Genomic DNA, 12635 nt, shown 5'->3' with positions numbered 1-12635 from the left:
GCACCTTTATATACACATCTTGGTGCAAGGGGAAAAGAAAGCTGGCAACAACGTAGTCCTGGTCAGGTATCTTGGTGAGCCTGCTAGCCATGTAGTCCTGGTGAGGTGTCTTGGTGAGCCTGCTAGCCATGTAGTCCTGGTGAGGTGTCTTGGTGAGCCTGCTAGCCATGTAGTCCTGGTGAGGTGTCTTGGTGAGGGCATCAGGTATGATCCTGCCATCTCCTCTTAGACTCTGAACCTGCTGCTTTAAGACTACTTTCAGGGGGCGAGGAGACAGCCCAGTAGAAGTGCTGGCATGGCAGGCAAGCACCAAGGCCTGAGTTTAGTCTCCAGCATCCACAACAAAAGCTAAATTTGGTAGATCCATGGGGCTTGACAGCCAGCCAGTCAAGTGAAAGGACACATTCTCCACCAACAACCACAAGTGGGTGACACCTGAAGAATGACACCTGAGATTGACCTCTGACCTCAGCATGCATGAACACACTCATACACATGACTGCCTCATGCTTGCCACTTGTCCCTTCCAAAGAAACTGATATATACAGGTGGCTGCTGGGCATATGGCCTTGGTGTCTCTGCATCTGTAAGACACAGATTATAAAGTCATGTAATTGCAAAGCAGGTGATGGCAGTCATCTCTTAGCCACCAGTTATTGACCAAAAGTCAACTTGTCCACCAATGTTCCTCAACCACTTGGTCCTTCAGCTTCACAGATCCAAGTGCTGTCCCCAGATCTTCTCTAGATACTTCCTGCTCATAGTCTTGCAAGTACCTGTGGCAGTCTTCATTGGCCATATGGCCAGTGGTGTGTAGCTTGCTGTCAGATGGACTGAGTGTCAAGGAAGCAGAGGGGCCATCCAGAGTCCCCTGGCCCATAGTACTTGCTCAGCAATGGCTGGCAGGTTTGATTAGATCCTAGAAATCATGGATACCATGACTATCCCCCCAGATTTATCAGTCCCAACTGTCTGCATTTGAAACAAGGGGAGATAATATTTTATAATGGTGTAAGCATGACTAATCCTATGCTTAGGATACAGTGTTTATTGTAGTGGGAGCTTTGGAAGATATCTTTGCTTTGCTGGGGCTATAAAGATGGCGGGCAACTCCCAAAGCATCAGGCTGGATGTAAAGTTGGGATAAATTAATCTGTTTATAGACTTTTAAAGTGAAGTTTGGAATAATCATTCAGGACTAAAGATTTAATCATCTTTATTAACTACATTGATAATGCAGTAACTGTTATAAGTATCTAATTGCTATTCTTTCTTCAGAGAGAGGTGACTGACCTTGTTTTTTGGATGAACACAACCATGTCCTAAAAAGCTGGGTGATTTTTTCACAGTGGCAAAGTCACCTCCAATCAAGGATTGTCCCGATGCTATACATAGCCCTTCCAGGAACCAGTGAGGCCAGTCTGAGACTAGAACAGTGCTGCCTCGTCCAAGAGGACACTCTGAGCTCTGGGCAATGTATCTCCTTTGGGAGGAAAAGGCTCCCATGATAAGACCAGAATCCATCCAGTCTGGGTTGAAAGCTGGAGTCCTAGGGCAGATCTGATGGCTCAGCACCTGATGACCTGCATTCAATAGCCAGGCCCCACATGGTGGAAGGAGAGAACTAAGTCCTGCAAATTGTCTTCTGACTTCTCGTATGTGCTTCAGTGTGTGTGTGTGTGTGTGTGTGTGTGTGTGTGTGTGTGCGCGCGCACGCGTGTGTGCGCATGTGCGCACACAAACCACACGTGCATGTGGTCTCTCTCTCAATAAATGAATAAAACCTGGAGTCTTGCTTGACTCGGATACATTGAAGTCTGTCCTTAAGTCCTGGCTGTCCGGCCAGGACTGCTGTTCAAAGCTTAGGGTAGGGATGTTGCCTCACTGGAGCAACAGGACCCCGAATCCAAAGAAATGCTGTGAATTCTTAGTACTTTCTCACCCAACCAGTTTCCTTTCCCAATTTGTCTCACTAGAGCTGAAGAGTGCAGAGAGCTTCCTCACACCCCAACTGTCAGAGGGTAAACATCCTGTGAGTGTCCCTGGCCCAAGTCCTGGAAATGCTCACTGGACAGGGCCTGCCTCTTCCCTGCAATGCCTGTGACCTCGTTAGCCTTTGCCAACTTGTGGCCGCTTCTGGGCCTGCGTCAACCGTTGCTGTCAGCTTTTATAATGTTTGCATGCCTTTTTCACTTTGATTGGTCTTTTAATCTTGACACAAACCCCAGGGTCCTGGTTAGCCTTGGCAGCCTTAATGAATTATTTGGGGTGCCTTAATGCATTCCTCATCATTTGCTCTAATGGTCTCAGCAAAACATGCAGTATTATAGAAGCCATGTCAAACATTTGGTGGTATTGGCTGTTCTCACAGTATCCAGGGAAAACTGAAACACGTAGTTAGCTAGCCTTCTGCCTTATATTTCAAAGGATCTCAAACCTTTCCCAAGGACCCTATTTTCCAGTCTTCTATTGCTTCACCCCTTTGTCTGTATCTTCTCTTTCATTATTGCCTATATGCTGCCTAAGAATTGGAATAGGAAACAAAAAAAGGCCACCACTAACTTTCCAGCCTTTTTTTTCCTTAATTGATTGACGAATGATTTACTTTTTTGAGGCAGAATCTCATTTCTTCAAGGCTGACCTTGAACTTATTATGTAGCTAACTTCAAATGACCTTGCATTTCTGGTTCTCTCTCCAGTGACACTGAACCCTGGCTCTGTTCACAAGGCAGGCACTCTACCCTCCAAACTCTTAATACAGCCCTAGTCCAAGGTTTGGTTTTGTTTTAATTGTCCAGGGCACATGTTCCTTCTAACTCACAGCCTAGTACGACATCCTCTGATTCTGGACTTCCTGAACATTTGTTTAGGTCCCTTGACTTTGACCTGTCCAGAGATCAACATATTGCCTTTATTATTCCAGAGTCATGAACTGGGAGTGGGTTTGAAAAGGTTTTGGTTTTGTCCTTGACCGGGTCACAGAAACCTTTGTTTTTGTTTTATTTTCTGCTAGGTATCATTGGTGGATTGACCAGCGTCATCACTTCAACAGTGGAGGGTGTGAAGACAGAAGGAGGTGTCAGCGGCTTCATATCTGGTCTTGGCAAGGGACTGGTGGGCACTGTGACCAAGCCAGTGGCAGGGGCCCTGGATTTTGCATCTGAAACAGCCCAGGCAGTGAGAGACACAGCCACACTCAGTGGTCCCAGGTCAGTTCATGGCGAGAATGGATCTCTACTTTTGAGCCCAGGTCTGAGGCTCCTCTAACCCATAGTGATGTGTTTAATGATATGCTGTCTGCATTAGTTATATGTTGTTTAACTTCAGTACATGTAGCAGAAATGTCTGACATGTGCAGTAAAAGTATGTGGAAAGGAGGCACCTCAAGGCACGAAGAAAGGATAGCACGTGACTGTAACCCCAGCCCTGGGGAGGTGAAGGCAGAAGAATCAGGAGTTCAAGACCATAGCAAGTTTAAGGCCAGTCTGGGCTGCATGAATCCTGCTCTCATTCCACCCACCTACAGAAAAAGTGGCAAGTGGTTTTCCATACATGCATGATACTAGATTGGGTATAGATAAGAGAAGACAGTGTCTGGGTCTTTCATCAGAGAGGTCAAAACTAGGATTACAACGTTAGACGTTTCCCCAAGCTAATTGTGCCTCTCATGCCCATCAGCTTGCTGAAGGCTGGTGGTCTTTGCTCTTAGACCCAGCGTAATTCTAGAGCACATGCTGTTGCAGTTCATCACGGGGGGTATTCTCTTAGCTTTCCACACTCCCACAAGTTGGTGGTTCTGCTGTGGTATATTGTCTTGTCTTGACACCAACTAGGACTAGAAATCAGAGATGGCCCTTGTAGTGCCAAATCCCACAGAACTCAGCACTTTAACTTAGCTGTTTGGTTAATGGTCTGTTTTAGCTTCCCTTCTCCAGAGAGGCAAGGAGGGTGCTGTTCCCAGTGGGCTCCACTATGTCCATAGGGAATTCACTGCAGCTCAGATAGTTGATGTTCCCCAGGTAAAGCACTGCATCTTTTCAGAAGCTGGGCTGTGCCCACACCTGTTGCTCCTTCCGAAAGATTTAAAGTGAAGTCAACCCCAACTAAAAGGAATGCCCTAGTCTGTCACCAGGGAGCTGCAACAGTGCCGTGTTGTCTCAGTAGGGAAAGTGCTTGTGATTATAGACCAGAACTTGTGATATGATGCATCTGGAAGTGGCTGTTGGTGGGGGTGGTGTGGGGTAAGTGTTGAGGGCTGTGGAGTTTAGCTGACACCTGAAGCTGCATTCTGTTCTCAGGTACAAAGCTAAACCAGCCCTGGCGTCTCTTTTGAGGCATGCATATAGTAGTGAGGACAGGCAGGCAGTACAGAGTGTTTCCAGCTAGTTCTTTATTTCTACCCAAAGCCCATGAAGTCTCTTCCAGCATAAAGTGAAAATACAACTAAAGAACCCAAACATCTCAAAGAACTATTATTTATTAAAACCCTAAAACATCAAGAGATTGGTTTGTTTGCTCAAAAAAATTTTTTCTTGAGGTGCTGGAAAGGTGACTCAGTCTTAGGAGCCATGCACTGCTCTTTGAAAGGACCCAAGTTCAGTCCCAGCATTCGTGTTGTGCAGCTCACTGCCGTCTGCAAGTCCAGCTCCAGGGTGTATTCTCTGGACTCTATGAGCCGTAACATATGCACAGACATTTTCTCCCCACATTTACACATGATTAAACATTGAAATCTTTAAAGATGGTTAATCCCAGCTCTCAGGAGGCAGAGGCAGGCAGATCTCTGAGTTTGAGCCCTGTCTTGTACAGCCAGGGCTACACAGAGAAACCCTGTCTCAAAAAACAAACAAACAGAAAGATGGTTTCTATGCTGCAAAAGTTAAGACTGCACAGCACTGGTTTGCAAGCCTCGGGAGGTTTTGTATTCTCTCTCGGAGTACACATCGTGGCACCATGGTGCTGTAGGAATAGAGCTGGTCTTGTCATTTTTCCCAGTTACCCAGCACTTCACAGAAAGTTTGACTTGGTGCCATCTGCTTTCTGTGATTCACTCATTCATTTCCAGTCAGTAAATGTTGATGGAAAATTTCCTGTGAACTCTAGGCTGAAAATACAGCAGGGAATAAGACTGCCCCTAGCCTCGGACCACTCAGGATTAATCAGGGCAGCAGACACAAACTACCATGTAAATGATGATTTACAGAATGATGCTAGATGACCTGAAAGTGATACAAAGATAGTGTAGTGATGGGTCTGATTAGTAGAAGTGCAGGCCGGGAAATGGTCCAGAGGTCTGCGGAGTCAGGACACACTTCTCTTCTAGAGATGAAGCCTTGAAGTGCAAGTAAGGATTGATCAGGAAAGAGGAAGTCCCCAAAGAGGAGCCTGGCGGAACAGACCAAGCAGACGGAGCTTCTTATAGAGCTCCAGCGTTGCCTAGAGGCCTCCATCTGGCCAGCCCCACTCATCTTTGAGCTTCACTTATAGACAGTTCAGAAAGCCTTGTGGTTATCCACAGCCATGCAGCTGGCTCAAAATGGTAAAGCCAGATTCAGGTAGCCCATCCCCTGACCCCAGCCCAGCCTCTGCTGTAGAGGGCCCTGCTTGGGCACTAACTCTCTTAGAAACAAGCCACAGAACTAAGTGAAGGGCCTTTGGGCATGGGCCACTCAGAGGAGGAGTTACCTACTTGAGTCTGTCCTCTCAGCTCCCACAGGCAGGGCTGGTGGCTGGGGAAACCGCAGCAGCCGTGCACACAGGCCAGCAGATCCATCACGGTGCCCTCTACTGTACTGCAAAGGTGGAGCAGGGTCTTCTGAAGGGTGAGCAGTAGGCCTAACACTGGGTTCCCTCTGCATGTTTGTCTAGGTTCAGGTTATTAATGAGAAGCCATGTGTTCGTGAGAACAGAGCACTTGACCCAGAAAACAGCAGGGCAGAGTCCCAACCTTGACTCACTGGTTCGATCTCTAGCCTGCTCATGCCTCAGCATTTTCAGTCTATAAATAAGAGATTAGATATACCTGTCTATTAAGTCTGCCTCCCAAGGATGTGAAGCCCAACCAGGGTTATTTTTAATATAGAAGTCATGAAGAGCTATGATGAAGATGGGCAATGTTATCTTCAGGTCATGCTCAGAGCTCCCTGCAGGTGGAGAAACGTGTCCTCCTCTCTGGGCTTTGCTCCGATAACACTGGGGTCTCTTGAACATCCTGACGCTACCCAAGGGATAAATCACCCTGGCTTCTTGGAAGTGAGGTACATCCATCCAGCCATCCCAGTTGGTTGAACAGGATCCAGGGGTGTTACTCAGGGTTTTTCCCCACTGTTTAGACAACAGGGACTAACAAATGATTTGAAGGGATTAAAAGTGAGATTCTGACCGAAGACTGACCTGAGCCCAGGGAGCTCGCCAGGAACAGAACCCAAGAGTCCAAGAGTTCTGCCTCTGAGTCTGCACTTGGAAGAGACTCTCTGCTTCCTTTGCCATATTTCATCCCATTGAAGGCTTAGATCTCAGCCATCTATGTTTTAAATGACCCAACTTTTGAGCAGATGATAGCGAAGTAAGTCATAAAACTGTGAACGAGTGCTCTTTCCAGTAATCCATCGGCATAGTAGCTTTACAGGAAACACTGGCTTCTTCTCATGTTTATTTGAGCATGGCTTTATTTATAGGGAACCCCCCTCCTTATGTCCTTTCAGATTAAAATATTTCCAAGTTCCTCTCCTTCTTGGGCATTCCAAAAAGACAGCCACCTAACTTTCTTCCCATGTTCCCATGCAGTCAAACAGTCCTCAGGAAGGCAATGGGGGAGGGGAGAAGAGGGCGGAGGACAGCAGTGCCTCTGGCCCCTGCATCCATGTTGTAGACCAGTAACCCCCCTCCCCCCGCATTTGTTAACTCTACAAGTATGTGTGGTTTGGAACTGAAACAGGAAGCTTTTTCCAAGGCAGTGTTCTGCTGGCTCAGGGTGCGTCTTTTAGTCTGTGCAGAGTGGGCCACATTCATCTGTTCTCAAGTAAAGTTTGTAAAAATGGCACAGATGCCTGTGGTACCATTGGTGCCACGGGAGAGCAACTGCCACCCTCTGAGCAAACCAGGCCTAGCAGGGCAGCCAGCCTTGTGTTTGTCTGGTTCTCTGCCTGAATGCATGGTTCTAAGTGGGGGTGGGAAGGGGGTATCAATGGGTGAAGGTGACACTGCATGCCTGGGCCCACTTCTCTGTGTGTTTCTGACTCTGAGCAGCACAGCATGCTGGGAAAGTAGCAGACAGAGATTTATGAAGCCAGGCCCTGGGGTTTCCTCCAAAATATTTCTTCACCTTTTTAGTCCAGACCCCAAAAGGCAGGAGAAATGGGAGTTGGCAGAACTTGAAATATTTAAACCCATTTAGCAAAGCCCAGGAGTGTTGGGCTTATCTGGTTATTTAAGTTAGATAAGGAGGAAGGGAATTTGAAGGATGATGATAGATCAGTGTTTAAGAATATAGCCATCAGGACCGACGTTCATGAATCCCAGGACTCTACTGAGTCCAGAGACAGATCCCAGTTGCTGAGCAGCTTTTGAGTAAGCCTGAGTTGGTTTCACAGAGAGGATTTGTGTGGGGGCATCTTTGACTTTTTCAGTAAAAGCACTCCCAAGACACCACCCAAAACTTATTAATGACAATGTTAACGGCTGGTTGGTGGGAAACCTAATGGCTTTTTCTCAGAACCCTTTTTGGTACAGCATTTGTGCTTTCCTCTGGCGCCCAGGAGTGAGAAGAAGCTCCCAGAGCTTCCCCGATTGTGGTGGTCCTGCGTTGGGTCCTCTGCCCTGTACTGGTGTTGCATTGAGGCGCCCAGCAGGCTTGGTTTGACCTGAGCCTTTAGGGACTTCCCAAAGAGCAAAACCTAATAGAACGAAAGGTGTTCATGAAACCATACATGTTCTCAGTTTCCCCAGCTGTGTTCAAGATGGGAAAACAGACCCTTTATCTGAACAGGGTCAGCATTTCTCTGGAAGTTTCTGTTTGGTCTTCAGATTACAAATGAATTTTATGATTTTTCCATGTTTATTTTAAGAAGGAAATATTCTCACTTGGTACTCAGTAAAATTAACACTTCTGGACATGTATTGGGTTGTTCAGCCTGTGGCTCCACCTCTCACTTGTTTAAATTTCTGCATGTACCTTCCAGATGAGACCTGTGAGCAGGAGCAAGGACGTGGATGTGGGTGTTGACAGGGTGAAGCTGGAGTTCTCTGTGTGTTTTGTCTGTGAGGCTCTGCATCCTTTCTTAGGTGGTTTTGTGGGCTAACCTGGTACCCTTCTGCCAGGGTGGGACATGATTATTAGTATGCCTGAGATCCCATTTTCATGAAGCCAGAACATCATTATCACTTCCAAACAAAGAGAAGGGACTGTCCTGTCTCCTACAAAGCACAGTGGACATCATGACCCACTTCATGTGTCTTCTGCTCATGGCTACACAGTGAGAACCATGGCTTCTCAGTCTTCCATCTTGCTAGACCAGGTGTCTTGGGAGCAGGTGTGGGCGTAGTTAGGTCATTTTTTCACATGCCTCAGTCTTCCCTTGCTGCCATAGAAGCGATGCTGGGAGCTGTGTTAAGGCAGTGGCTGTCTCACTCTGGTCTGAACTCAGGCTGAGGGAATTACAGGAGAAGATATTTTTAAGAAACATCTTAACAGGCCTTCATGCCTTATAAGTTAAAATTCTCTTGCAGTAACACAAGTAGAGAAATCTTATTTCCTGAGACAGACTTCTTCCCTCTTGCTGAACTCTAAATCCTCCACTCCCCTTCACTCAAAAGGCCCCAGACAATGCCGTCCTCATTATAGCATGACTTATGGAAAGCTCAGCGCTACTGCTGAGAGAGAAAGGCGAGGTGTGTGTGTTCGTGCTCACATGTATTTGAGAAAAGCCTTCCATTTCTGAAATCCCATGACTCATTTTTATGCAAGATTATCTGTTAGGGGAAAAAAACCACTTTTTTGGTCATGGTACATTATAATCATTTCTAGAAAGGAGAGCGTCTAATTTTTGCCATTTTTGGCATGCCAGGATGACTGACTTCATGGAAACAGCACGATCCTGCTCCCAAAGTAAAAATCAACTGAACTAGGAAAGAGAAAGCATGAGGCTCAAGCGTAGGCCCTGTGTCTCAACCAACATGCCCTTCACAGAGAAAACACCATGGTGGGCTGGACTTCTGCCGTTTGAGAGAGAACCAGTAATCTGATCATTGGTGGTTTGGTGTACGGCGTTTACTCTATCTCCCTGATAGGTCACACACTGAGGCTTATTCTTAGTTATGGATGCCTGGCCTTAGTTTGGCTTGTTTCTAGCAGCTTTTCTTATCTTAAATTATCCTGTGAACCTTTTTTCTCTGGACTTTTATCTTTCCTCTGTATATCTTACTTTCCTTCTTACTCTGTGGCTGACTGGGTGGCTGACCTCTGATGTCCTCCTCTCCTTCTTCTCTTGTTCCATGTTCTCCCTCCTCCCAGATGTCTCCTTCTATTTAATTCTCTCTGCCTGCTAGCCCCACCTATCCTTGTTTCTTCCTGGCCATTGGCCATTCAAAAAGACTGCTGAGCCTTGCCAGGACAGAGTAAGATGGTTTTGAAAAAATTTCCTGCCTCTGAAAATGGTCTGTCAGTTACTCTAGACCTTAGCCAAAGTTGGTTGCTCCTACATAGCAAATGAGACTTTGGGTGATTTCCCAGGTAGCCAGATGTCTCTGTCATCTACTGTACGTTTTAGAAGCTGTTTGATTGCACTTCCTGCCTATTCAAGTAATATTATCTTCCTTCTTAGGCCTTCGATGGGGTTGAAGATTAGATAGTCATAATTACCTTTCTCTTATGATCTAGCCATGCCCTTTCTAATACAAGACTTAGACTCCTTAGGATAAAATGATTTTTAAAACATTTAGCATATACTCCTTGCTTAATATTGTTTATGCTGGTTGTAATTCTAATTTTTACATTAGAATTACAAATATTGATATTTGTTCTTATTGTATGTAGTTTTGTATTATGCTTGGAACTCTCTTATTTAGACAAAAGGGGGAGATGATGAGAGCCAGTGGTCTTTAAGAGGCTGGACCAGGTTGGGGCATGACTTTGGGTACCAAAAAGCTGTGGTCCCGCCCCACTTGCTCTCTTCTTCCCGCGAGCCACCTGGATGTTAGACCCCATTCCTATTTCCTCGCTGTGATCTGTGAGTTCCCTTTTAATAAAGAAAAAAACTTTAGAATACTCTTTTCAGAGTTAGTTTGGGATTATTTGACTCATGCTCCCCCATTTGACGCATTCTGCATCATAGACCATCAGGCGTTTTAGACAGGCACAGTAACAGCTTCACAGAGTTAAGCAAATGCAGCGGAAACAAAGTCACACACCTAAGAATAATATTCTCCAACAGTGGTCTGTTGTGCCTGTGTTCAATGAGTTCACAAGACTAACATTCGAGGTCTGTAGTCTGAGCTTCCAGCAAAGTAGTACCCACAGTTCCTTCAGAGAGAAGTCTGTATTTTGTGTCTAAAGAAGGGTAGGCAGCCATTTACTGCCTGTGGGAGACCTCTGCCAAGGCCTCAGAGGCATTATGTTTAGGTTTTGTTGCCTGTCATAAGCTTTGAATCCTTACTGCAGTGGAGTCTTTGTCTGGGACGAGATTGGACTCTTCCTAAAGATCGACTTCAGGTAGAGCTGAAGCCCCTCTCCCAGAGAGCTTTTAGTGGAAGGAATTCTGAGCTACACAGAATCAATCCCCTGCTGCAGACAGCAGACAATGGGAATTTGGAAATGTGGTAGGGATGAAGGACCCTAAGCTTGTGGGAGGATTGGTGGCATTACAGTCCCCTTCACCTTCTTTCCACCTTTCAAATTTCTCACTAATTTGTCTTATCAGAGAGGAATAAAATCAGATCAGTTCTGCATTTTCAGTGGCGATATACTCTGGGTGAAACGGTCTCACTGTAGTGGACTTATATGATCATGTCAGTTGACACTGTTACGAATCAGCATCCTGAGTGGACTAAATGCAGACTGGGAAGTGCTTTCTAGTTAGTGAAGATTTGAGCATGGATGGGGCCTTAGAGCAGGGACCTCTGGGGAACTCCCCACTCTGTAATAACCCAATTCTTACATTCATGTACTTATATATGAGCTACAGGTACACAATAGTTTTATATTGGTAATCTCTAATGAGTGTGCAATGGTGTTTTCCAGAACCTCCAACAGAGTGCAGGTAGGAGCAGACATAAGGATTCAGCTGTTTTTGATTAAGCAAGACTCACAGAGATTTGCAAAAATGTAAAACAGTCCCCTCCTCTCACCTTCAGTGACTCTGCAAACACATTAGCGGTGACAGGTATCCCTGTACCTGGTTAATTTCCCTGACAAGCTGTTCTGTTGGAAAATCCAGTGATGATCCCTCCTCTTGCTGATAAACAGCACATATCAGTGATGGTGGATTTATCTGGAATATACGAGGGCAGCAACAGTAACGCCATGCTCCGCTTTGGACTCCTGCCAACCATTGTCAGCCCTCCTGGCTTGCGCCCGAATTTTACTAGGTTTCTCAAAGTAATGATTGGGAAGATTGTATCACATACCAGAAAGACCTCTTATAATAATTTGCCTAATTTAGTCCTTCGCCTTAACCTGCCCAACCCAATAAACTTTCATTTTGGCAACGTAAGTGGTGAGCAGAGAGCCCAGGTCCATCCTGTCAGAGGCCACTTGGTCAGGCTAGCACAGCCCCAGCCAATCTCAGGTGATGGGGGGACCGCGTCTTGGTTTCACAGTTTATTGCTCGACCACTCTGTGGCTTTCTGCCCTAGCGAAGCTGGTGCAGCAGGGCCAGCCCACGGCATTTGGATAAACCCTTTGAACTCCTGGAGGGAAGCTGTTTTTATGAGGCTGCTGCTCTGTGTTCACACTGGAGTCAGCTCCTGGTACATTTTCCCCAAACAGACTTCAAACATCGATAATGGCAGGGGCGACCCGGGTCATATCATAAAATTCCCAGCGACCACAGAAAACTTCAAAGTGGGAGAACAGAGCCCCACCTCTTCTTGTGAAGAGCTTGGGTCCTGGGGATCCTGGCTAGAATCCAGTCAGCCTTGCTGAGTAAGGCAAAATGACCAGGGCAGGGCTCATGGGCTCCCTAGATTTTACCGGCTGACCTCAGTGGGAATAACTGACACCTGTCCTCCTACTGTAGAACTAGCTAAGCTGCCACATGTGCTCGCCTAGCCCTTAGAGCAGTGGTTCTCAATCTGTGGGTCACGACCCCACAGGGCTCGCATCTCAGATATTTCCGTTACAAATCATAACAGGAGCAAAATTACAGTTCTGAAGCAGCAGTAAAGGGCTGCAGCATCAGGAAGGCTGAGAAACACTGTCTTATAGGGAAGATGGGAACCTCTGATAGGTTTTTGTGTCTTACAGTTTGAACTGTAGGGGACCCCATTAATTCAGCTCACCAATTCTTAACTTGTGATTTCCCAGACATAGCTGCTTAGTAGTATTGCAAATTGACAACAGGCATTGGTTATTGAACGCTTGTTTCTATGCATGCCATAGGTATTAAGTGAGAATAGGTGAATAACGGGGGACAAACTAC

General features: G+C 46.2%; 1 protein-coding gene across 6 annotated transcripts in view; it reads left to right on the top strand.

Moving 5' to 3' along the window:
- The window catches only part of Vps13d (vacuolar protein sorting 13 homolog D), a 256944-nt gene that overhangs the window by 174101 nt on the left and 70208 nt on the right, over positions 1–12635 (top strand). For all 6 annotated transcript variants that reach the window (XR_012907550.1, XM_075946687.1, XM_075946686.1 and 3 more), the window contains one exon: positions 3014–3209. Coding sequence is in view for 5 of the 6 variants with exons in the window: in XM_075946687.1 (XP_075802802.1) it covers positions 3014–3209 (196 nt within the window). In the remaining variant the exon portion in view is untranslated. The remainder of the gene's footprint in view (positions 1–3013; positions 3210–12635) is intronic.

Source organism: Microtus pennsylvanicus, chromosome 13 (genome assembly GCF_037038515.1).
Source record: "Microtus pennsylvanicus isolate mMicPen1 chromosome 13, mMicPen1.hap1, whole genome shotgun sequence".
Lineage (NCBI taxonomy): Eukaryota > Metazoa > Chordata > Mammalia > Rodentia > Cricetidae > Microtus > Microtus pennsylvanicus.
Note: the sequence above shows the minus strand (reverse complement) of the source record. Positions and strands in the feature narration are given on the sequence as shown.